This window comes from Poecilia mexicana, unplaced genomic scaffold, assembly GCF_051168715.1.
Source record: "Poecilia mexicana isolate PSO_F unplaced genomic scaffold, ASM5116871v1 scaffold_7, whole genome shotgun sequence".
In the NCBI taxonomy this organism is placed as follows: Eukaryota; Metazoa; Chordata; class Actinopteri; order Cyprinodontiformes; family Poeciliidae; genus Poecilia; species Poecilia mexicana.
Genome location: NW_028263376.1, coordinates 20,234,152 through 20,260,307, shown reverse-complemented (window position 1 = coordinate 20,260,307; position 26,156 = coordinate 20,234,152). Strand labels below are relative to the sequence as shown.

The window sequence follows — 26,156 nt, the reverse complement described above, 5'->3', positions numbered from 1 at the left end:
CAGGTTGGATCTCACAGCTTTGTGTCTTGATTCCAAACAAACTGACCTTTTGGTAGGCTTAACATTACTAAGAATGCAACAAAACAGCCACTTTAATAAGATACCTCAACTTCAAATGTTATGTTACGGCACAATAGAGATAAGATTAAACGAAACAAGCTAACTAAATATAAATTCAAAAATTCTTCACATAAAATAATGCCAAAGGTACATTTGATATGCAATTTTATCAGAACTTTATCTGTTTTCATAAGCAACAGTGTTTTGCACATTTGATTATAAAAAAACCCACAATAGGAGTTTCATCAAATCTCAGATGTCCAAGCTGTATGCATCCGAATCCGTTTTCTGATGCTGATGGTTGATTGTCTTCTTAATCTGAAAGTGGAGGTGCATCTATTGGCCAGCAGGTCAAGTCATGAAGGAGGGATTTGGTTTAAAAAATAAAAAAACCCTGAGAGCTTAGCTGCTCCCAGATTAAGAGGGGAGGGAAAGGAGGTTCAGGTTACGGCCTGACGGGGGGTCTGGGGGAAGGACTGGCATTTTGGAATATACGAAGATCCATACAAGGCACGGTGGACATAAAACCGCGGTGCTTGCCCTGACGAGCTGGGTGCAGAGTGCCAGCTGGGGCCCCGCTTTGGATTCCACTTACTTTCTGGAAGGTTTGCCTGCATGGTGCCATAAGTCTCTGGGAACCCCTACCTAACACACCACCTGACTGAAAAGCCCGGCCTCCGCCTTCCCTCTCACTTCTCACCCGAGCTCCTGCATGTCTAATATTTAGACATGTTCAGCTTTGTGGACTCAAGGACTGTTCTGCTACTTGTAGCATCTCAAGTTGTTTTACTATCCGTGGTCAGATGTCAGCAAGAAGACGACCGTAAGTCACGTTAAAAAAAAGAAAAGTACTTCTTTTCGCAGAATTTTTACTTTATGAACTGAGGAGAATTTTAATTTTGTATTGGTGTTTTGTTAGGTTATTGCTAAGACAGGCTGTTCATCTGTTTAGATAAAGGTGTCAAGCTTCATCTGTGTCAGATGGAGAAACTGATTTGTTCTCACCTGTCACACCTTCCTGCTGTGCGTGATGCTCTGAGACTCTATAAAAGTATTTAAATGCTTTTGTAACATTAAATAGAGCTGCAAACATGAAGAGATGAAGTCAGACACAGCTTGACCTCAGACGCCAAGGCTTAAAGTGTTGCAGATACTGAAGAACGGTGTTTGCAACAAGGGGTCAAAGGCAATAATACGGGATATTCTAGCAAATTAGAGGTGTACTGTGTTTCCTTGCTGTGTAACTGCATTTATTTAAAAGTGTGTCCATTGCTCAGTTCTGGGTTTTCTTGGCATGTCGTTAAATGTTGTAGATTATACACTCATTCCTGTGGCGCATGCATAAAACAAATCACCTATTCTTACTTTACCGTGTGTGTTTACACTGGCGCTTTACACGGCAACGATACCCAGACGGAGAAATGTAGAAGGAGCCTCTGTTTATTCACAGCACCAGCCTGTCAATTGGGCCCAGTATCCCCATAAGAGAGGTTCATTCATACAGGCAGCGGAGCAGGTTAAATACACTCAGCCTGCTCTGTGAAATACCTCAGCTCACTCTGCAGACACAACCGTTTGCTGTAGTTTGTGTTGACATTCTGTGTTTTGCAGCTGTAAAATTTCTCCTGAGGCGATAGCGTGTTGCATATTTCTATCCAATCATCTAAATGAACGTTTGTGACTCTCAGCTAGCTGGAGAATCATCATTTAAAAACTTTCTTCCTCTGTATTTATGCAAATGAACGAATCATGTTTGGTTATGAATATCTTGTAAAAGTGCTGAGATTTTTATGTTGTGTATTGTTTTGATGCAAAATGACTTCTTTATGCCCCTCCTTTGTGCTCATTAACCCCTCCCACTTCCTCACTTTCCCCCTTTGACCCTTCATCCTCACTTTCTTCTCCTAATCCAACATGATCTTTCTCTACCAACTCATCCCACCGTGTACATCTCTCCTCTCCGTGTGTAACCTTTCGCTGCTGTCCCTCCCCTGACATCCGCCCCCTGCTGGCCACCACAGAGGAGGCAGGCGGCTGCATCCAGGACGCCCGGCTGTATAATGATAAGGATGTGTGGAAGCCAGAGCCGTGCCGCATCTGTGTGTGCGACAGCGGAGCGGTTCTGTGCGATGAGATAATCTGCGAGGAGATCAAAGAGTGTGCCAACCCCATCATCCCATCTGGAGAATGCTGCCCCATCTGCCCCGCTGATGCCACTGCCCCCATTGGTTGTAATTTATTTATTCACACACCTATAAATAAATTACTCTCCTTGCTTGCATTTAAAGCCATCCCAAGCTGAGACTTTTGAATCGGGAGCACACTTTGGAGCCGTTTTCTGATGAGGTCAGAGGAAGTCACTGATTACAGATTTATTTATATTTTTTTGTCACTTTAGCTCCGGCTGCTCCATGTTTTGCTCCCTATTCCAAAGTCAATCTCTGCATGTGATTTATGGAGACAAGATGAGCAACATTGATTTAATCATGTCCTTTAAATAGTGTGATTTAGATTGGAGGATGTGCTGCCTGTTGTCTCCACCTGAATTCTCTCTACTGCTCAGTTTTCCACAAAGCAAAACTCATTTATCTGAAGCAATAATTACTCATTTTATTCCATCAAAGATTTCCAAAGCTCTGTTCAAAACCAAATTATACATGGAGTTTAGAAATCTCACGATAGATTGTTTCCTTTGGCACCACTGAAAATCGACTGATATGTAGCCAAACATGCTTTAAGTTGTTTAAGTTGAAACTGCATTCAGAACATGCCTCAAAATATATTTAGTGACATGTTCGCAACCGGTTGTGTAAACTTTGTAAAAGCAAGAAACACATTTGGGTTTTGCTCAATTTTCAAAATGTTAGCAATGCCAAATGCACAGGTACACAAAACATGCATTTGCAGTTGTAAACACTTTATTTAGTATCAATTAAACATTACTTATGCTTACAGTTTGCATTAATAGTTAGAATTAACGCTGTGCTTTTCGCTCACTCCTGCTTCTGCTGCTTCCTTCGCCTCTTTGATACGATCTAGAATGGGTTCGGTGAGCGGTATTTGATCTCTGCAGCATGCAGGTCTCCATTTCTCGGGAGTCATAGGCTGGATTCCAAATAAATCCTGTGTCTGAAATGTTTTTGCTTCAAGATGTCACTTTTAATGGTGTTTTTCTTCCTTTTCTGTCATCAATCCACCTGCAGAGGCGTTTGGTGCCAAGGTGAGACAGCGAGCAAAACTAAAATACCGACATTTGAGTAGAAAAAGTTACGACCGGCCTCAGGATTGCTTTTTTTATTTTTTTTATTTTTTTATTGTGTGTGAGAACTTTGTGCTTTTTGTCCATCAGGGCCAGAAGGGAGAACCAGGAGAGATTGCAGATGTAAGTGAAGCTCCTCATTTTAAACATTACGTGATTTTGCCATTGCAGTTACTCTTATTTAACAAATTTATTTAAAGAGTTTTAAGACATTCTCTTGAATTTGTGAACACCTTTTAACATCTAGTGCTCCTTGCTTTCTTTAAATGCTGATTCCTCCTCTGTAATGTCTCCTGCCGTATAAAATAAGGAAAAGCCCAGCATTCCAGCAGCATAATGAACCCTGCAAAATCCTTTTAGTTCTTCCCGGCAGCTTTTCTTCAAGTTCACGTCAGGTGACAAAATTCAGCCCAATTAGAGGTCAAAGAAGGTGATGGTGTAGAGGGGGGAAAATGATCTTGTCAAATAAAATCATTGTCAGATTATGTTTTGGGTCTGGGTTTGTCCACCTCCTGCTAAGCTGGAATGCTCTGTGGTGCAGAGAAATGTCTCTGGATGTGACAGAAGGAAAACATCCACTGAAACCTGACAAAAGATGTTTGTATGTTTGTCCAGGTCGTAGGACCTAGAGGACCACCAGGCCCCATGGTAATCATTTATCCTTCTTTTCACATCATAATGACCATGCGGTACAAGATGATTCATTTTTCTTTGAATTGGAGATTTAGAAATATTAAACATGCTCTTGGTTGTTTTGCAGGGCCCCTCAGGTGAGCAGGGGATGCGTGGAGAAGCTGGCGCAAAGGGTGACAAGGTAAACAAACAAAGATTTATTTAATTTGACCACAAAACAAAGTTATTCTGACTGCAGCAGACTGGCAGCTTTAAGATTTATTTGACTTTTAACCTGGTCATAAATGGGCTGTTGAATACTGACACATGATTGAAATTAATACATAATCTTAAACTAATTGAACTGAAGCTATTTGGGTTGTAACCAAAATCGCAGTGTAAAGAAAGAAATGAGATATTATAGAAACGATTCCTCGTAAACTCCTCCAATGAAGTTTACCAAAAGCCTTGGTTAGTCAACAGAAACTTGATGAAAAACATCTTTCTTTTTCCTCAGGGAAATCCTGGACCAAGAGGAAGAGATGGCGAACCCGGCACACCTGGAAACCCCGGACCACCTGGACCACCCGGCCCACCAGGGCTGGGAGGGGTAAGTATGAGGAAACGAAGCTCCTCATGCCAGATTTCAGCTCAGATAACACGTCGCCTCTCCGTCGCACAATTTGGACAACAGACAAACTTTAGAGCTACGCTGAGAAACGTCACAGAAGGAACAGAGAGCAAACGAGTAAATAAGTGATTCTTAGCCGTGTTTATTCTTCTTCATCTCTCATTTATAGTGAGGCCAGTATGCAGGAAAAACAAAGCATGGATTGTAGTTGGCTTGACACAGCAGCACAAACTCTAAAACAGCAAAAAGGAAGAACACAGCAGATAAAACAATAGTTTACGTGAAGGTTTTATCAAGCACATCTAAGGTCATTATAATAGACAGACCAGTGAAGTTAAATGCATTGTTTTCCATCTTTGTGTGTTTTCTGTGCTTTTGCAGAACTTTGCTGCTCAGATGTCTCAAGGCTTTGATGAAAAGGCTGGAGCTGCTTCAATGGGTGTGATGCAAGGACCAATGGTAAGCAGGAACCGTCATGCAGTTTTAATTTGATCTACATATAAAAAGAAAAACGCAGTAAAAACCAATTGAAGCTCTTCAAAGATGGAGGCAGCACTGCCACCTGGTGGGCATTTAATTTATCTCCACCGCAGGGAGTCTGTGTTCAACATCTTCACCTTCCTTTAATGGATTAAAGGTTAAAGATTAAATTAATGGACTAAGTCCTCTTTAGCCAGTTTTCTCTCTTCTTTTTTTTTTTTTTTTTTTTGCTTAAATCACATATTTTTGTTGTTGTTGCCAAAATCCCTTTTGACTAAATATAACTGAGGCCATTAGTTTAGGAAGGTGAAGATATAATTTTAGAAATACATTTGTACATGAATTGTGCATAAATACACACTGATAGCCATATCAAGTTTAAAATGAAAAACTCCACATAACTGGATTTTTACAAAAGGCTTTTTAACCTGCAGAGTATTTATTTAAATTTTCTCCATCATATAAAATACTTTATTTTATGCCTTGAATTATCATAAGTTGAATTAGCATTTAAATTAGATGTCAAAATATTTTCATAAAATGCAATGTAGCTTTGATTCACAGCGTTTGTGTGTTGTGTGTCCACACAGGGCCCCATGGGTCCCCGTGGCCCCCCTGGACCTAGCGGAGCTCCTGTAAGTTTATTCATACTTTAATCTACTTTATTCTTTTTAACATTAAATGCCATATATGTGGTTGGTAAACACATATGCTGTTTGTTTTGTGTTTACACCAACAGGGGCCTCAGGGTTTCCAAGGAGCACCTGGAGAGACTGGAGAGCCCGGTCCAGCTGTAAGCTCACATTGCTCCCAAAATATAATCTGGATGCCGGAAAAACTGATTTCAGTGATTTGAGGATGAAGATAAACAATTTTCATAAAGACATTATAGCTTTAATGTGTTTATGAAATAAAATCCATCTCAAAAGTGTTTTTATTCTCAATCTAAGAATATCTTTTCTTGCTTATTGGGATTTATAAGCCAGAGTTATGTCACAAAATTATTAAATAATGTTAATTTCATTATGTGACACACATACAACATGACAGTAAGTCATCTTAAGTCTTCATTTGTTTTCTGACAGGGACCGATTGGACCTCGTGGGCCACCCGGGCCATCTGGAAAACCAGGAAGTGACGTAAGTCTCAACATGTCCTCTATACCTGAAATATGTTGTTCACTGAACTTCTCTCACAAAATCAGGTTAGGCCTATGAGTTATGTAGCCAAATTAAATGCTTAAAAAGTTAAACCTTGTTATTATTTAAAATGCAAACAAAAATTATAACTATCACAGTCCCGTTTCTGACCTAAATGACCTAAAGTGATGTAGAAATTTAGACAGACCTTGTGAATAAACCCTCTCTACCAGCAGAGGGCAGTGTTTCTTTCTGAACAGTACCAGTACAGAGATCGTTAATCACACAACAACCTCCCACTTTGGGGAAATACTGAATGTTACAGCTTTTTCTTGTGCAGCTGCATTTATTTTAGAAAATAATTAACTTATTTCTGCTTTGTTAGGGTGATCCTGGAAAACCTGGCAAACCCGGTGAGCGCGGACCTGCAGGGCCTCAGGTGAGCGAATATCATTCCTAAATGAATGTTTCATTTGTCCCAAAACTAAATTCATCACTAACAAAGAAGAAGAAATTCATGGATAAAATTATTCTTATTTTTTAGGGAGCTCGTGGATTCCCTGGGACACCTGGACTTCCTGGAATAAAAGGACACAGAGTGAGAATTAAAAACCTTCACTGAGTGGTAGAAATGGGTCAGTTCGGCCAGGTTTAGCTCCTGATGCTGTCACGTCCTGCTTCCCTGTAGGGTCACCCAGGTCTGGATGGAGCAAAGGGAGAGACTGGTGCTGCTGGAGCCAAGGTATAATCAATCAAAAAGAAAATACTTTCATTTTTCTTTTTTTTGTTTTTGCCTCTTTTAAATTTTTTTCATCCATATTTTCAGGGTGAGACTGGTGCAGCTGGAGAAAGCGGCAGTAATGGGCCTATGGTGAGCCTTTATAAATCACAGATTTAAATTGTAGTTATGTGAGAAGTAAGAGTTTTAAATAAAATGTCCTGGTCACTTGTCTCGTCTCTTCTGCTGTAGGGCCCTCGGGGTCTACCTGGTGAGAGGGGACGTCCTGGAGCTTCTGGAGCTGCAGTGAGTAACTCACTCTTATTTAAACTGGGCAAAAATCTGACATTTTTTAATCATTTCTAAGAAGAAACCCTTAATTTTGATATTTGACAATGACTCTCCCAACTTTGCTCTCTTCAGGGAGCCCGTGGAAACGATGGCTTGCCTGGTCCAGCTGGTCCCCCGGTGCGTATCGTCTCGTATCTGAATCATCCACTATGTTATCTTAATTACAACAACAAGAAAGTCGAAATATGAAATCTAACGTAAAGATTTTTGTGACTCTGTAGGGCCCAGTTGGTCCTGCTGGAGCTCCAGGTTTCCCAGGATCCCCAGGCTCCAAGGTTTGTCTTGATGACCAGTATTTACCATTTATGAACCAATTTAATTGTTATAAAATGCTGTTTTGTGAAGAACACAGCAGGTTTTGTGTCCAATAGAGTCAGTGGGTGGAGCAAATTTTGCATTACGTTAAAAAAAGGAGTGAAGAGTGAGTTAGTTTTTCCAATAAAAGTCACAAATCTGTTGTTTCCTGTCAGGGTGAAGCGGGTCCTACAGGCGCCCGTGGAGCTGAAGGAGCACAGGGACCCCGCGGAGAGGCCGGCACGCCAGGATCACCTGGACCAGCTGGGGCGGGGGTTAGTTTGTCAGGACTCTATCATTTCATGGTTCCTTTTTTCAACACCCCATCAGTAGTCATCAGTTGTTGATATGTTATAATTTATTGCTTCTTGTTGGTGTCTGCAGGGTAACCCCGGCACTGATGGTATTCCTGGGGCTAAAGGTTCTGCTGTAAGTCCATTTTCTTACTCAGATATTTAGTAATTACTCCCTAGTAATCGGTTTCAATAATATTTTTTACATTTTGATATCTTACTAAAGGGGGCTCCTGGAATTGCTGGCGCACCTGGCTTCCCCGGCCCCCGAGGCCCACCTGGACCTCAGGGAGCAACTGGACCTCTTGGGCCCAAAGGACAATCTGTAAGGCGCCTACAGAAGACCAGAAACCAAAGGGATATTTTCTGTGGTTTAATTTTTTGTTTCTGTTTGTTTTTTCTATTTAGGGAGATCCGGGTCTTCCAGGACTGAAGGGTGAATCTGGACCAAAAGGAGAGCTGGTAAGTTGCTCCATTTAGACCGTCAAGAGATTCCAGGTGATGTGAGTTGATGAAGGGTGAACTAAACATCCTGGTACTTTAGGGCCCGGCTGGGCCTCAAGGGGCTCCTGGCCCTGCTGGAGAAGAAGGGAAGCGGGGTGCGAGGGGAGAGCCGGGAACTGCTGGACCAAACGGACCTCCAGGAGAAAGAGTAAGAAGCCAATAAGAGGATGTTACTATGAATAGATTACTAGATCATTTTAATACCAATATACCAAGATGCACACAAGCTAATCTAATTTGTGATTCCTTGCAGGGAGCTCCTGGTAACCGTGGTTTCCCAGGTCAGGATGGTCTTGCTGGTGCTAAGGTTGGTCCTACCTAAACAAATTTCAATCAGAATGAATTTAGCCTCTTTGACTGTCAAACCTTGGTATTTCCTCTGCATGATGACTGCAGTAAAGCTGACTGGTGTTAAACTGATTGCTCCGCCTTCAGGGAGCCCCTGGTGACCGTGGCGTCCCTGGTGCTGCTGGGCCTAAAGGTGCCACTGGAGACCCCGGACGTACAGGCGAGGCTGGCCTCCCAGGAGCCAGAGTGAGTTTTACATTGTTAAACATTACCTAACCAGTTAACTTTAATAATAGTTTCATTTGGTTCAATGCTTAACTAGTTTCTTACAGTCTTGAACATTAATGTACTTCTCTTAGGGTCTTACTGGTCGTCCTGGAGATACTGGGCCGCAGGGCAAAGTTGGAGCTTCTGTGAGTAAAATATTTAAAGCATTTTCAAAGATACTCCCTGAGATACAATCTATTTGAGAATGAGCAAATACTAAAAACCCAACATAAAAATCAAAGCCTTTTTGTTTTAAATTTCACAAAGTACAATAACCACAGCAGGTTTGCTGACAAAGAATCTTAATGCGACTTTAAATCAGAATAATGATTTTAAAATAACCTTCACCAAACAATAATAATGTAATATTCCTGCAACAGTCCACTTGTATTCAGACAATGGAATAATGTTTGAGCTGGACAATAAATCAATAACAACAAATATCGCAATTGACATGTGATCGACATATCAATACATTCTATTCAACATGTAGTATATTCACTGACCTCCTATCCAGTACCACACAGCATTCTGGGAAATGTAGGCAGAGGAAAGGCTTTAGCCGTTCTACCTCTCACAGCTAGCTTAGTAATGCTGGTGGAATCTACTCACTCACTCACTCACTCACTTCTGGTTGCCAAGCAACAATCTGTTGGGTAGCAAGCAGTTTCAAGTTCCACCCCCAACTTTGGTTGCCTAGCAACAAGCTGCTGAGTAACTGGTGCAGCAGCAGATTCAGGTTTTGCCTCATAACGGCTTAAAAATAAAAAACGGCGAGGAATGAAAACTGTGGATAAAACAGAAAAGTTCACGCCACTAGTTTGGTAACATTTCAGATGTTTAAAACAAAAAATTAATCAATAATTATCAGTATTTACCGATATGATATGCGCATATAGCGGTAAGTTTTACAGCCATATTGTAATGTGCAATGTGATGTTGGAGTTGCTGTTCATCTGACCTGTTTCCTGTTGCCGTCAACAGGGCGCTCCAGGTGAGGACGGGCGTCCCGGTCCACCTGGTCCCCTGGGCGCACGCGGACAGCCAGGAGTCATGGGATTCCCCGGACCAAAAGGAGCAAATGTTAAGATCTGATTACAGCACACACAAAGATTTAAATAAGTACAGATGGTGAAACTCTTCCACGTTTGTGTACCATGTAATTAAAGTAATTTTCTCTTTACCAGGGTGAACCTGGAAAACCAGGAGAGAAGGGACTCGTTGGTCGACCTGGTCTGAGAGTGAGTAGTAACCTAAACTACGTTACCCTTTTTACCCAAAATTATAAATAATAAAATTAATCTCTCTGAACAGGGACTACCTGGAAAAGATGGTGAGACTGGTCCTTCTGGACCTCCTGGACCTGCTGTGAGTGTTTCAGTATTTTAACATCATTTTAACATGGACTCTGACATTCAGATTGACTGATTATTATCTTTGAATATATAAATTTAGGGGCCTGCTGGAGAGAGAGGAGAGCAAGGACAGCCTGGACCACCTGGCTTCCAGGTGGGTTCATATTTCCATAAGCCTCCTTCATCACTACATCTACTGCAAAACATTACCATATAAAAGCCTAATTTTTCTCAGTGTAATATAATTTCACTCAATTCTTCTCTTCTTTCGGACAGGGTCTGCCTGGTCCAACTGGTTCCCCAGGAGAGGGTGGAAAACCTGGAGATCAGGTGAGATATAATAATTACATATAATAATTACAGACTGATTTGTTTTGCATCTGTTGGTTTATCTTTTTTCAGTTTTGCCAGCGTTTATCAGAATCGCTGGCAAAAAAGCTTAAAATATAGATGACAAACTAAGCTTTACCTGATTGTAATTACTTTCTACTTTTTTTGAATCATAAAGACATCTATCCTTGATGATACTAAACGTAATCTTTTGTAGAAATTGCAGATATTTTCCATCACTGATCCAAAATGATAATCATAAAACATTGAAATCACATACCACTGCTCAAAAAAGGGAACACTCAAATAACACATCCTAGATCTGAATGAATGAAATATTCTCATTGAATACTTTGTTCTGTACAAAGTTGAATGTGCTGACAACAAAATCACACAAAAATCATCAATGGAAATCAAATTTATTAACCAATGGATGCCTGGATTTGGAGCCACACACAAAATTAAAGTGAAATGTTCCCTTTATTTTTTTGAGCAGTATATTTTCAATCAAATCTTATGATATTGGTCGTCTATACCAGCAAAAAGAACAGAATAGAATAGAATAGTCCTTTATTAATCCCACAGTAACAAAAATAAATATTTTATTTACTCTGTATAGGGTGAGGATGCTGTTATAATGGTGTAGATAAATCATGAAATCTGAAAAGTTTATGTTTGTAATTCACAGGGTGTTCCTGGAGAGGGTGGAGCTCCTGGCGCTGTTGGACCCAGAGTGAGTGACCGAGTTTCTAATCGTCAGGATTGTCAGATCAAAGCTGCTTTCATACCTGAAGGCGTTTACTTTGTTGTTTAAAGTTAGCAGTTTTTGTTTAACTGGTCTTATTGTCCATCTTTAAAAGGGTGAGCGTGGTTTCCCTGGTGAGCGCGGTAGCGCTGGGCCTCAGGGTCTTCAAGGACCGCGCGGACTTCCTGGGACACCAGGAAGTGACGGACCCAAGGTCAGCAGCTGATTCCTACACGAGCTTAAATATTTGTTTAGTTAAATCTCATACTGGCTGATTCACTAACTGTGGCAATGAAAAGGTGACATCTGAAGTTGTTTAAAATCAAATTTCTTCTAAGCTGCTGCTTCAGTGTGTGCGAACATTTCAGAAAGCTCACAAACTAACAGCTCTCTTAAGATAAGTGAATAATTACAAACCTCCAAAAAATATAGTCTACCAATTCAGATTTATAATAAATAAAACCTGTTTGTGGTCGTATCAGTTGAGAAACATTCATTTAGCTTTGGCAGAGCTAAATTAGCATAGCCATGTAGCGACAGTTTGAGTTAATCCAAGCTAACTGACTCATAAATGGCAAATAAAGAGTCCTTTTCCCCCATACAGATCTTAAGCAACACATCATGACTGAGTCTTAAAAAAATGAGAATTTCTATTAGTTGCAAAGGTTACATAGCAACTTCTAAGACTTTATGAGTCCAGAAAACAACACAAACACTACAGCCCATCACACGTTTGCAAGGTTTGTGTCCATTCCTCCACACGCATGTAAGAGACTGACTGTCAACGTACTTTTTGCCCCCTAATGAATGAAAATGTTCAATCACCTTATCTTTGACATTTAATTGGATGAGAATACTGTCAGTTGTATTAACTCTGAGACAACAGTTCAAGTAAGTTTGCCTTCAAAAATTAAGTAACTTCTAGTGTAAAAATCTAGAGTCAAAAATATTGAAAATTCACAAAATGATCATGAACACAAAAATGATCTCTGGTCAGTCACATAGCCCAGTTAGTTGATGTAAAGGCAGTAAGAAGACTGCAGGAGCAACACAACATCTGAGGTGTTGGTGAATTAGGCTAATTTTAAAGAAAGCTAACGTTTTAGCTTAGCTAGTTAGCTTAGCTTTGTTGCAACTTTTTGAGTTAAGCTAAAGGACTCATACTGTTGAAGTGTGGCTGAAGATGACTGGGTTATCCTATTTAATCAAAGAATTGAATTAGACATAAACTTTTGTTCATGTTTATAGTATAAATCTATAAGGACAAGTTTAGTGTCAACAAATATGGTGCACTTCAATATTAAGCGCTTAGGGAAATAATAGTGTAATTAATGCCTGTTCTTGAATGTTTGTAATGGACAAAATGTACGCATAATGTTTTCATCTTAATTGCTGAATTAAAGCAACACCTAAGTTATTGTAAGCTGGAGGGGGAACAGGACCAACTATTTTGAGAATAATTACTCCATATGGTTGATTTCATATTCACCTTGTTTTATCAGGGAGCAATTGGACCAGCTGGAGCTCTTGGAGCTCAAGGGCCCCCGGGCCTGCAGGGTATGCCTGGAGAGAGAGGAGCTGGAGGCATCCCAGGAGCCAAGGGAGACAGAGTAAGAAACAGAAAAAAATGGTGTTTCAAACTTAAACTCAACACATTATTTAACCAGTAAAGGCATAGCATGTGTTTATAATACAATGCAGGAAAGAATAATTTCAGTTTCTGTGTATTTTTTGACAGGGTGATAATGGACAGAAGGGGCCTGAAGGCGCTCCTGGAAAAGACGGTGGTAGAGTGAGTTCTAAATTTATGCTTAAATTCACGATAGTGTTTAAAACCGTCTTTATAGATCGATTTAGCATCTCTTCTTACATCTTCACCCATGGTCTTCTCTGGTGTAGGGTTTGACTGGTCCCATTGGTCCCCCTGGCCCATCTGGACCCAACGGTGCCAAGGTAAGAATCACAGTAGAATTTAAATGGAAATCAAAATCATATTTAGTTCGTGTTTATTTTTGACTTTACCCATGTTTCCTTCTCGTTTTAGGGTGAGACTGGACCAACTGGTCCTTCTGGTGCTCCTGGGGTTCGTGGTGCTCCTGTAAGTACTTTCATGATAAACAGAAACATAACATGTGGTTCCTCTTTTGCCAGTTGATTGTTGTGTTGTTGGTCAATGTCATCCTGAAATACCCATCCATGACCTATTGTTACTGTTTTAATTAAAACAGTAACAATAGGTTATTGTCCAAGATGTTATGGTCATGCTCACAAAATAGTACCAGAGTGCCATGTTTTCACCTCATTGTTTGATAATCTGGATGATCTTCTCCAGCTCTTACTAAATATTCCCTTCCTCCAAACACTGAAGGTCAAACCGATACCAAAGTCCTCCATTTTGGTCTGATCTGACTACAGCGGGGAAGTCAAACTCATTTTCAACAGAGGCCACATCATCATGGTAGCAGAATCAATTAATAAAAGCAACTAATAACTAAAATATTCCAATTTTCTCTGCATTCAATTTGTCTTTCTAAAAATTAAATAATATCTTATATAGAAGTAATTTGGTAGAAAACAAATAAAAAATAGATTTTATCAGGAAATTCAATCTGAACTGTCATAAAGTCTACAGGGCCACAGAAATAGTCACAGCGGGCCGGATTTGGCCCGCGGGCCTTTAGTTTAACTCATGTAGACTACAGTATCCTCCCCTAAAAGCTTCCTGTAAAGCAGTTTGATGTTCACTGGGAAACTTTAGGTGAGCCATTGATAGCAGAGGGTTGGAAGATTTCAGTCTGTTGCAGCCTAATGCTATGCTAGCCGTTAGCATAGCAGTTTATTACAGCTTAATGCTATGCTAACAGCTACTGCTAATGGCGCTCTTGGTGACTGTGATTTATTCATTGATTGATCTAAAGTCACATTAATAAACGGTGGGAGATGTATCCCTGCTCTGCTTTTTTGTAGAGCAGGGATGTCAAACTCATTTTAATTTTGGGCCAAATCAAAAATCTGAATGTTTTTAAAGGGCCGGTTGTGCAGTTAAACTATCATTAAATAGCTGTTTGTGTCAGCATTCATTAAGTGTTTCTGAAAATTAAATAATATTGATAATCTTTTCAGACTGATCAGTCCATCCTGGATTTCTTGATTGTTTTTGTGTTTTATTTGGTATCAAAATCACAGATTTTGTGGCACTTATGTAGAAATATTTGTAAGGAACTCGTACCATATTCGCACTGATGTATGATGTCAGATGTGACTTTTTATTAACAGCCGTATCGATCACAGACTATAATTTGACATCAAGTAAGGCTGAGGCAGATTCATTTAAACCCAAAGTTTCTGGGTTATTATGAGAGAAATTTGCAGTAAAAATCTGAAAAAAATGTTGGAATCTGTCGATTTTGTGTGAATTTTGCGGATTTGTGAAAAACCGGAGAGACTTACTGATGTAATGTGGAGTCTAGAGGGCCACATTAAAAGCTACAGTGGGCCAGATTTGTCCCCTGGGCCTTGAGTTTGACACAGGATTAAATATTTCACTCGAAAGACATACATATACATTTTTAACTTTTCTGGATTTTTGTTTGTTATTCTGTCCACACTGCATCCAAATATATCAATAAAAATAGAGGCAGTTTGTTTGTTTTTTAAGGGTAGAAACTTATGACCTCACCAGGGGAACAAATACTTATTTCCTTCACTGGTCTAAAAAACATAACTTAAAGTTAAATAATACACAGTATATTGTCTTTTTCTGATCTTTTTATGAGTGTTTTCCTCACTGAGAACACCAAGCTTTGTTATTTAATCGCAGGGAAATCCTGATTGACTCGTGTCAGTCTTCCTCTCTGTTTGAACAGTCGGTATCGACAACCTATTGGTTCTCCATTTCTGCAGGGTGACCGTGGTGAGCTTGGTCCTCCTGGGCCTGCGGGCTTCGCTGGACCTCCTGTGAGTAAATAAAAGACGATTGTTTCTGCTAATTAAAATCGTAGCAATGACATTGTGCTAATGGGGCTGCTCTAAATGACATTCAGGGTGCAGATGGTCAGCCAGGTGCTAAGGGAGAGTTAGGTGAGCCCGGACTGAAGGGAGAAGCTGGTGCTTCTGGACCTCAGGGGCCCTCCGGAGCTCCTGGACCTGTGGTGAGTATTTGGCCAAAAATAAAGTCCTGGAACAAGACGCTCTGTATCTTGTACCCGTTTTAAGTCAGGAATGTAAACACAGCAGAATATAGAACAGGTATTTCTGTTTCACAGTCACCAACAATATGAGTGATTGTTGCTGCTGTTTTTTAGGGACCTACTGGCGTATCTGGACCTAAGGGAGCACGCGGTGCCCAGGGAGCGCCTGTGAGTAACTTCTCTTCATGTTATAACTCTGAATCGTCTGATTTTGTCACTTTAGTCTTAGTTTCATAACATCTGATCAGATTGGTAATCTGACTCAGCTCCTATCTTGATCACATTCAGGTAACCTTGATGCAGTCAGACTTAGAGATGTTTATGTCAATGCATCTTTAACTTATGCTACAATTCTGAAATTAAAATAAAACATTTAAGGTTAAGGCTGAAAAGTTAGATATATTTTAACTCAATATTTGGTGATGGAAATGAACAGCTTTTAAAACCACGTAGGAAGCATTAGGATAATCTGATTATAATTAATACAGATATATATGTCTGCATTTTAGGACCTGTACAAAGATGTCAGAAGATTATGAAGTATGTGTATTCGATATAGATTGTCCTAGAACATTTTGGGAAAGCAACTAAAGCAATAAATCATGCTAGCAACTCAGTTGGCTAACAAATTACCAACAATATTGAGGTTTTTATGGATTATTTTACTGGTTCAGATGTACCGGCTGAGGGAATTAGCAGAAATATTACATTAATCAAATGACAGCGTTGCATAACATTAAATGTCTCACATTGCTTTTGATGCTCACATCAGGCGATGTCGTCTACAGATGGTACATTTGTCTATAAATGGATTCCAGCCTTCATTAATTATAGAAGCAGAACTACGATCAGCTCTGGCAGCATAAAAAGCCTTTTTCACTGTGGACACTTTAACTATTAAAAGAAGAAGAAGAAAAAGCAGTGAAGTCAGCCTTAATAATGCTGCACCAAATGCAGAGCTCTGAATTTCCTAAACTTTGACGTGATCCCACCATTGTTTGGTTTATTTTTCAATTCATTCAGAAAACGGTCAATGTTTTCAGATGTAATCAGGAAGAAAATGTCTATTCTTTTAAATTCTAACATGGTTTGATTGTGTCGGGGTAGTTGTCTGAAAATTACGTAATCAAAACACCAGAAGAAAAGGATTTATAACTGTAGTGACGATTCAACAAATTTAAGTAGTGTCAGTGTGGAAATGTCCTGCACAGTCTGTGTTTGTATTGATGTTTATTGATTGGCTAATCTTATCGGTTTTGGATTTTGGTAATCTAAAGATAATTTACAGGTTTGTCAGTAGGGTAAGGCAAACAAAAGAACATTGCTAAGGAAGCTAGATGATCACAGGGCGCCTTTTACAAAGATATCAAGAAAAGTTAAGTGGAAGGAAAAAGTGTGGCATTAAAACTGTGAAAAACCAACAGGGGTACCAGCCTACTTCAGAGGATTGTGAAGCACAGCCAGTTTAAGAGTTTGTGGGACATTCAGACAGAGTTTACTGGTGGTGGAGTCAGACACAGATGTCGGCTGCAACCACTGCTGAACGAGAGATTATCTTACATGCTCTGAGAAACTGTACTGTCGCTCAGCGGCTCAATGTCTGGAGGAAGAGTGGAGAGAGGAACAGAATCCAAGTTACTTTGTGATGATTTATAGATCTTATAGATGTTATCTGTTGTTGTTGGTCCACTGTGTTTTATCCAAAATCAGTTCAAATGTCAAAAACATGATTTTAGGGCATTTCATCCTTCCTCTTGTCATTCGTTCACCAACCAAGTTTTCAGTGGGTTGAATATTCTGTGTTCAAATATTTATTTTAATTGAGATTATGTAATATTCTAGTTTACAGAGAAACAGAATGTTGAGTTTTCATGACAAGTTTATTAAAGTAAAATGTCATTTTGATAATACTAATAATAGCAAAATGGCTTCTGATCCAGTTTCACACCTTAACCATGTGCTTGTCATTTCTTTAAAATATTTCTGACTTTGTACCTGTAGGTAAAACGTAAAAAGAAAGCAGCAAAATCCTCTTAACCTCAAAGTTTTCTTCTCTCTGACAGGGAGCAACAGGTTTCCCTGGTGCTGCTGGCAGAGTTGGACCTCCTGGTCCCAATGTGAGTATTTTAACTTTAGCAAAGAAGAATTAAACAGAAGTTTTAAATATATTTTTAGTAACTTTAGTAAATTTTCTGCCCGTCCATCACAGGGTAACCCTGGCGCTGCCGGTCCTGCTGGTCCCGCTGGTAAGGACGGTCCGAAAGGTGTTCGCGGTGACGCCGGTCCTCCAGGACGGCCAGGAGACGCTGGGCTTCGTGGACCAAGTGGACCTCCAGGAGAGAAGGGAGAGCAAGGACCGACGGGAGAGCCTGTGAGTTAGAGACTTTGGCCCCATCATAACCCAGCATTATCTGTGACTGAGCTGCTGTGAGAGAACAGTCTGTATCAATCACCAGCTGATTTAGTGGCATATTTACCGACTGATTTATCCAGATGTGGCTTGACAAGACCGTTTGATGACAAAGTGGTCTCTGTTTCCTCTGTAGGGAGCTGATGGCCCTTCAGGGCCGCAGGGTTTGGCTGGAGGTCGTGGTATTGTTGGGCTGCCCGGTCAGCGCGGTGAGAGAGGTTTCCCTGGGCTCCCCGGACCTTCTGTAAGTGTTTCTGGGTTTAGAGTTTCAGCCAAATTCTTTTTGTTTCCTATCTGTCGATAGGCGATGAAAACTACCGCCTTTGTTTTGGGAGCATGTTCAAGACATGAACAAATTAAACTTGGTCTGATTAGTAGAGAACAGCCACGAACAGCACAACAGTTACCGGAGCTCCGAAAGGGCAGACACTTTCCAGTGGCAAGTTGCTCTCTTTGACAGGTTAATGTGTGATTCGGTTCGGGTTCAGTGGGGAGGTTCTCCATATTACGGTCTGGAGCCTAGCAGCTGCGGTCATTTCTCCGCTGATTTGCAGCGACACACGAGATCCTGGTTGTGTTGGACTAAATGAAGCCAGATATTTTATTTTATCTTATAAAAAATGTGTTCCTGGCCCAAACATAATGATAAAGACTCAGATCATGAACTTTATTTATTTATTTTTTAATACAAACGAAAAATAAAATTCACATCTCACCCAGCCAATATTATGTAGTTCTGGTGTTTTACACTGTCGGCATAGATCTCTGACCAGCTTCTCTGCTTTTCTCGTCTTTGTTTCTGTCAGTTCTTCAGAGAAACGAGCTGCTAGCAGCGCTGCTAACTCGCGGTCATTCCGTCGCTCCCCGTGATTAAACTCACAATTACGATCCTCTGTCTAGCAGACAGTGTGTCCGTGAACAAGTTTAAGTAAATATTGTATTATAACCGAAAAGAGAGATGTCTATCTTGAATGTAGATTAGCAAAAAAACCCTACAAATTACAGTTAAATACTGCTACTTCCGGTGGGCGCCGGAAGTAAGTCCTATAATCGTTTCCCCAGTAAGCCTCCCAGAAATAAGGTGGATGAAGTTTACACAAATAAACCTTTGGTATTTTAAAACTGGGGTTCTCAAACTTTCCCATAACATGGAAGAACATCAACTGGCATGAAACCCACAGAAAATGCTACAAAATATAGATTTTTATGCACTATTCCATAATTATCACATTCATTTATCATAAAGCTCATGTGTTCTGATTTTACAAGGCCATGAATTCTGTGATGGAAAATGTTATCAGATGCTATATTATCACTTTATTACCAGATAATACACATTTTCAACACATTCCCCAATTTTGATTAAAAAAAATTATATTTCATATTAATCACATCAGATGTTATTTTATTCCTAGTTTTTATGCTTTTTTGCCATAGAGTCCTCCATAGCGTTGTTGAATGCTTACTTTAGTCTTTTTCTTGTCAGAAACGTTTCCAATCAGAGTAATCATCAGAAAAAAAAATTATCAGAAAGAACACTTAAATAAATGACCTTAGCTTATATATTAATAAAAATGATTGAAGATCAGAAAACAAAAACTGTAATGAAAAAATAAAAATAAAATATTCATAGGATTCAATTAAATTTTTATTTTTTGTATGTTTCTTCTCATCTTCTCTCTCCCACAGCGCCCCCTAGTGGCCCCCACTTTGAAAAACTGGTCTTAAACATGCTTCTGAACAATTCACTGGAATTCAAATGATTTTTTAAAAGGAGTTGTGTTGTATTTCTTAATGAGTGTGTCCTCTGTGTTTAGGGAGAGCCTGGTAAACAGGGAGCATCCGGTGGTGCTGGTGACCGAGGACCGCCTGGACCCGTTGGGCCTCCTGGACTCACTGGACCTGCTGGAGAGCCAGGCAGAGAGGTCAGACCTAAACAACAACAACCAAACAATTATACTTGCAGCTCTGCCACCTATTATTACGGGATTTTCCGTAGCATGAAAAAGATGTCGTTGTTTTCCAGGGCACACCTGGGTCAGATGGACCTCCTGGTAGAGATGGAGCTGCTGGAGTCAAGGTGAGGACCTTTGGCTGCAGGTAGAGTGGGAAAAGAAAGCATTGAATATGTGAACGTGACAGTAAATTCACACCAGGTATTAGTGGAGGCCCATGTAATCCACAACTGGTGGTCTGGTGACCTGTCCAAGATGGAACCCATATCTCACCAGGGTTGAGATAAACACCAGCGTATCTAACTGGGATTTTGTCCTAGTCTTCCTCACAAACTCTTTGGATCTTAAAGTTTCAGTGGATCTCTTCTATGCAATCTGTTGTTCGGTTCTTTCCACAGATTTTGGATTCAGCATAAATAATTGGTTGAAGCATTCAGAAGTCCTTCATGCCTTCGTGTTTGGAACTATTGTCTTGCTGGAAAAAAAAGTCTTATAAAAATGTTTCTATTCATCTTTCCCTCAATGATAACCAGTACCATTTGATGGAAGAATCCCCTAAATAATAAAGTGTACCTCTCCAAACTTCACCGTTAAGGAGTTATTGAGATGATGTCATTTTTCAGAGCTCATAACGGTCTGACCAGACTGTCGTCTTCAATTGTTTGTTTTGGGCCGTCTAAATGTTCAAGCTTCACCAGGCTTTTTCTTCTGAAGTGGAGTCTTGTGGAGTGAGGATGCATAGAAATAATGGTGGTTAAGTGGATTACTTAATGTTTTCATGAAAAATAAAACTGTACCTAATAATCCCAGTTTTTTTGTTTGAAACCTCTTGTGAGGATTATCTGGTTTATGGTGAAAGTCCCATTTTCAAGCAACAGTTCTAATAGTGCTTATACTCAATGAAGCATTCAGAAATTTAGAAAAAATGTGAGTAACCAATACCGAGATAATATTTTGCAGCAATAATTGCATTTTCTTTGTGTGCTACCTTGATAATGAGGTTCTAAAACTGACAGGTTTCAATGATTATCTTGGCTTTTTTAAACCTTTTAGCTGCTTATATTGTTCAAGTTATCAATACTTATTTCCTCTGACATCCTACTTTATTTTACATATGAACAAATTTCTTTTGGCTTTTTTTCTATTTTTGTTGTTACTGATATCTGGTGAGAATTTCACATCATTATCCATCCATTTGCTGTGAAAACAATTGCTATGTTCAGTTCTTATTTTCGCTGCTTACAACCTTAAAACTAGCCTGCTAATTTATATTTGACTTAAATCAAGCAGATGTGCAATATGTTGCATAACTTTTATTCAGCTGCATCATAACCTCGTATCCTCCTCTAGGGAGAGCGAGGTAACACCGGTCCTGCAGGCGCTCCCGGAGCTCCAGGCGCCCCTGGGGCTCCCGGGCCGGTTGGGCCCCTCGGCAAACAGGGAGACAGAGGAGAAGCTGTAAGTAAGGCTGCACTGTTAATGCCACAGAAATATAACCTAGAATAAAATATTTAACATGAACAAGAGGAAGTATCTTGAATCATTATTTCTAGGGCGCTCAAGGACCTGCAGGACCACCAGGACTGGCTGGCGCTAGAGGAATTGCTGTAAGTATCGCTAACTCTAACTGAGATATCAGTGTTGGTATCATCTTTTATTCATTTTAAAAGGCTGCATGTATAGATTTAAATTTCACCAGTTGGTAAAACTTTACTCCAGGGACCCCAAGGACCACGTGGAGATAAGGGGGAGGCGGGTGAGTCTGGAGAGAGAGGTCAGAAGGGTCACCGCGGCTTCACCGGTCTGCAGGGTCTTCCTGGACCTCCAGTAAGAAATCTAAAAGATTTTCCTTCTAGTGCTAATTTTCATCTGTAATCTCACTTCCTTTGTTAAACTGCGGCTGTCCTCGTTCTGACAGGGTCCTGCTGGAGATGCCGGACCTGCTGGACCTGCTGGATCAAGTGGCGCTAAGGTGAGGACGCGGAAAATAAGGGAGGAAAAATCAATTAAAACCGTTCTGGGCCGCAGATATGCAATGGTAGTAAAGTGTGCAGCAGGTCAGTCTTTTTGTAAGTCTCCAATCAAAAGATGAAGACGAAGAGTGGAAAGGCTCCGTTTTTTAATTACCCATCGCTGCGATAAGATTTGTAGCCGAGACTTTTTATAATTACTGCGTGTAAGAAACGTGGATGACAGGCAGCGAGGATCTTGATTTGTGAAAAAAACTCATTCCAAGATTGGAAAATGGATTTTAGTGTCTAACACAGATTAGCTAAGAAGTGCACAATAACGACACACAAATTATCTTGACTGATTTTAGGGAAAGCATGTTAAAGTTAAAAACTATTCTTTTGAAGTTCTTTATCAGATTCAGACTGCAAGGTGGAGCTAAGACACTAAATGAAGTTTAACTCTTTGAAATAAGCCAGTTCCAAGCTAACTTTCACTTTGATTGACACTTGGTTCTGTAGGGACCCCCTGGTCCACTTGGACCTGCTGGCAAAGACGGATCTAATGGACAGCCTGGTCCCATTGGACCCCCCGGACCTCGAGGACGCTCTGGAGAAACTGGTCCTGCTGTATGTAGAAGCAACATTTACAATCCTCATATCTGTGTGTACTGTTCTCTTTCCATAAGGTCACATTTCCTGTTTCTGCCATCTTTCAGGGTCCTCCTGGGAACCCCGGCCCCCCTGGTCCTCCTGGCCCACCAGGTCCAGGCATTGACATCTCCGCCTTCGCTGGCCTGGGCCAGACTGAGAAGTCTCCTGATCCTCTCAGGTACATGAGGGCTGACGAGGCCTCCAGCTCCCTGAGGCAGCATGACATTGAGGTTGATTCCACAATCAAGTCCCTCAACACCCAGATTGAGAACTTGCGCAGCCCTGACGGTACCCAGAAGAACCCGGCTCGCTCTTGCAGTGACCTAAAGCTGTGCCACCCTGAGTGGAAGAGCGGTAAGTGGATCAAACATCAATATCTGACCTGCTGCTGCTTATGAATAACAAATATTTTAGGACGATAAACAGTAAAATCGATATATTTTTACAAAACCTGCACAAAAATAAATTATTACCGTATTTTCCGCACTATAAGGCGCACCTAAAAACCTTCAATTTCCTCAAAAGCCAACAGTGGGCCTTACAATTCGGTGTGCCTTATATATGGACCAATATTGAGCCACAACAGGTCTAGCAACTACGGTAAGCAGCCGCCGACTTCATTTTTGCCCATAGAAGAAGAAGCGGAAGGCTCCCCGCACCGACCAAAGTCGGACTGTTTTGTTGACATTCTCCTTAGTGCAGCTCCATTTAGTGGATGCATAACGCAACTCCAGCCTCTACTGTAGCGTCTATTCTATGCGCCTTATATATGAAAAATGTTTTAAAATGGCCCATTCATTGAAGGTGCGCCTTATAATCCGGTGTGCCTTATAGTGCGGAAAATACGGTATATACAATTCTTTCCAAAAGCATTAGTAACCCATGATCTTTTACAACAAGCTGCCATGTATTTTGTGACTTAGAAAGTAAATAACTGGTTTATAAGTATTTTTCTCAGAAATGTGTAGCATTCATTTGTATTAACCTCCTACATGCAGGGCAGTGGTCCCTGAGAACCAGGGTTAATAAACACTTGTGTAGATCAAAGAACACTCAAGAATTACTGTGGTCCAGTCAAAGTGGTGTGAATACTTTACCAGTGCCCACACCTAGCCTGGGATACAGGCTAATGCTAAAGGCAGGATTCCCATTGAAAACATTTAACCAAATCTTTCATTTAAACACCAAGCTTTTCCTCCTCTTAAACACACAACTTTATTTTCATCTCCTTAGGTGACTATTGGGTGGATCCTAACCTCGGAAGCACAGCCGACGCAATCAAGGTCTTCTGCAACATGGAGACAGGAGAGACCTGCGTCTACCCAAGCATCGCCAAAGTACCAAAGAAGAACTGGTGGACCAGCAAGAGCAAGGCCCGCAAACACATCTGGTTCGGAGAGACAATGAATGGCGGATTCCACGTAAGAACACAAAAGCTGCAATGTTGTCTTCCCCCAGCAGATTCAGAAGATATTGCTAACCTGCTACCTGGTTTTGGTCCACAGTTCAGCTATGCTCAGGAAGGTCCTGCTGCCAGCGCTGCCAACGTCCAGCTGACCTTCTTGAGGCTTCTGTCCACTGAAGCGTCCCAGAACTTCACTTATCACTGCAAGAACAGCATTGCCTACATGGATCAGGCCTCAGGAAACCTGAAGAAGGCGTTGCTACTGCAGGGCTCCAACGACGTGGAGATCCGCGCAGAGGGCAACAGTCGCTTCACGTACAGCGTGTTGGAGGATAGCTGCAAGGTGAGTGCACAACTAAATTTGAGTGAATGGTATTTCTGATGGTACTTTAATTCTAAAGTTGCAAATGTCTCGTTTCTCACTGAACAGAGTCACACAGGCCGGTGGGGCAAGACTGTCTTTGAGTACAAAACACAGAAAACCTCCCGTCTGCCAATCGTAGACATTGCTCCAATGGACATCGGAGGAGCAGATCAAGAATTCGGAGTGGATATAGGCGCCGTCTGCTTCTTGTAAACTGGAGTATCACAATGCCCCCAACCCCAAAAAAATAATTAAAAAAAACCTGACCATGAAAACATTCCACACACTTCCACAATAAAGGAGACTGGAAAATAACAAAAAAAGAAAGAAATGTTATACTTTTTTTTTTTCCTCACAACAAAGTGCTCTCCTAGCTGTACTTCCTGGATGTGAGGACTGAAGGGCACCGGCAATATCTGTACAACACAGCAGCATTTTCTGTCAGCCCCACTTCCTGAGATCCAGTCATGTTTCCCATGCCAAGCCGTTGACTGAAATGAGTCTGAGCCAGGAAGAAGTGGGACCAAGAAACCAAAGTATGGAGAACAGAAACATGACTCGATGTCACTTATTTATTGTCTAATCCAAGTGGGCAGAGTTGGGATAGGACGGGACGGGCTCACTTTTGTAAGTAGCAGAAGCCTCCCCGATTTCCACTACAGAACAGCTGCACAACCTCTGTCCCAGTCCTACGCCGCCTCCCTCCTCGTTTCCCTCCCGACACATAAATACGGCATTTTAAATCTGTAGACCAAGTGCAAATTCGCTTTATTAAATTTTATTCTCAGCAAGTAAAATGTACCCTGCCACTCCAGAGCAGTCCATCGTGAGCAGAAAACTTTACTGTGTATAATAAATATTTGGTTCTAATGTTGTAAAAGTCTGTGTTTATAAACAACCAGATGGTTTTTATAGATATATATATTTCCACGTAACGTGTACATGTGTCTATATGCACACCAACACTTTTTTGGAAAATAAGGTGCCATTCTGGTTGTATGTTTTCATGTCCTGCACCCCTTACCTTCTGGTCAGAAGGTCCCGCTCTCGTCCCAAAAAACAAAAAAGAAAAAGAAAAGATTGGCTTTATAGAACTACAAGGGAAAATACTTCTCAAATTTCTCATGTAGTCGCCCAGATTCTTAAAAGCTACCTCACGGTTTTAAAAAGAAAACAAAATGAAAATGTTGAGTTGCGATCTGAGCTGACCAAAACGGTTAGCTTTCATTTGCGTCCCGACGGCCATCTTTGTTTTGGGTTGCTCTTTTCGCTGAAGGTGCTACGAGTTCCCCGCCGCTCCCTCCAGCCTCTCCCGCCCCCATCCCGTCCACAGACCCGTTTTATTGATTCCCACTAGCCTCACAGCACACACTCACACTCCACCCTGGCTCGGAGGCCTCCCCGTGGACTCCCACAGGCTAACCTGGGACTCTGAGGACAGTCGCTCACAAACAACCAGGGTGGGTTGTCTCTATGTGTGTGAGGGCATGTACATTTTTTTTCTCTTGAATAAATTTGATTGTCTTTGTTTTGTTAAACCGCTAATTAATGTAAATTGGAAAATAAAAGGAAAACCAAATTCAGAATAAATGTGATTTTTTTTTTTACTTGAGTTTTGAATAAAAAGAGAAATGGTGAGGCGATGTTTCTTCTAAGAGAATCCTTCATGTGTGCTTATTTGCCCTGGGTAACTCCACATCCGATACTCTGTGAGAATGTGTGAAAGACTGTTAAGTGTGTTTACTTGAATAATCTAACAAGAAGGAATCAAAGTGCTGTAATCATTGTTCGGATTCAGGGCCAGACAGAACAACTGTCAAGGACTTAGTTTTCACTGAAGAACAGCTGTGCAACACAAAACTACATTACTACTTCTGATTGTGGCCAACTTTGTCCTTACTGC

The 26,156-nt window shown here is 40.8% G+C and overlaps 1 protein-coding gene across 2 annotated transcripts; it reads left to right on the top strand.

Moving 5' to 3' along the window:
• Nucleotides 1-521: 521 nt before the first annotated feature.
• Nucleotides 522-25,896, top strand: col2a1a (collagen, type II, alpha 1a). Of its 2 annotated transcripts, XM_014981720.2 has the most exons (54): nt 522-883; nt 2,082-2,288; nt 3,264-3,280; nt 3,410-3,442; nt 3,935-3,967; nt 4,080-4,133; nt 4,449-4,541; nt 4,944-5,021; nt 5,633-5,677; nt 5,782-5,835; nt 6,128-6,181; nt 6,567-6,620; nt 6,726-6,779; nt 6,870-6,923; nt 7,008-7,052; nt 7,152-7,205; nt 7,323-7,367; nt 7,472-7,525; nt 7,721-7,819; nt 7,929-7,973; nt 8,064-8,162; nt 8,246-8,299; nt 8,382-8,489; nt 8,595-8,648; nt 8,777-8,875; nt 8,989-9,042; nt 9,881-9,979; nt 10,084-10,137; nt 10,211-10,264; nt 10,352-10,405; nt 10,528-10,581; nt 11,270-11,314; nt 11,442-11,540; nt 12,829-12,936; nt 13,065-13,118; nt 13,226-13,279; nt 13,371-13,424; nt 15,230-15,283; nt 15,370-15,477; nt 15,631-15,684; nt 17,580-17,633; nt 17,726-17,887; nt 18,063-18,170; nt 19,744-19,851; nt 19,953-20,006; nt 21,232-21,339; nt 21,435-21,488; nt 21,601-21,708; nt 21,800-21,853; nt 22,353-22,460; nt 22,550-22,838; nt 23,718-23,905; nt 23,990-24,232; nt 24,320-25,896. In XM_014981720.2, the coding sequence occupies exons 1-54, from the start codon at nt 790-792 to the stop codon at nt 24,464-24,466; spliced, it is 4,464 nt and encodes a 1,487-aa protein (XP_014837206.2). In that variant the 5' UTR covers nt 522-789; the 3' UTR covers nt 24,467-25,896. The 2 variants fall into 2 exon arrangements, with proteins under 2 accessions (XP_014837206.2, XP_014837207.2); XM_014981721.2 differs by lacking the exon at nt 2,082-2,288 and having other exon boundaries at nt 524-883.
• Nucleotides 25,897-26,156: the final 260 nt, after the last annotated feature.

Bases quoted from the DNA above. Each gene is read 5' to 3' on its own strand.
- col2a1a (XM_014981720.2), top strand. From the start codon at position 790: ATGTTCAGCTTTGTGGACTCAAGGACTGTTCTGCTACTTGTAGCATCT. The intron at 5,836-6,127 runs GTAAGCTCACAT...GTTTTCTGACAG, and splicing joins CTGGAGAGCCCGGTCCAGCT to GGACCGATTGGACCTCGTGG. The intron at 10,265-10,351 runs GTGAGTGTTTCA...ATATAAATTTAG, and splicing joins CTGGACCTCCTGGACCTGCT to GGGCCTGCTGGAGAGAGAGG.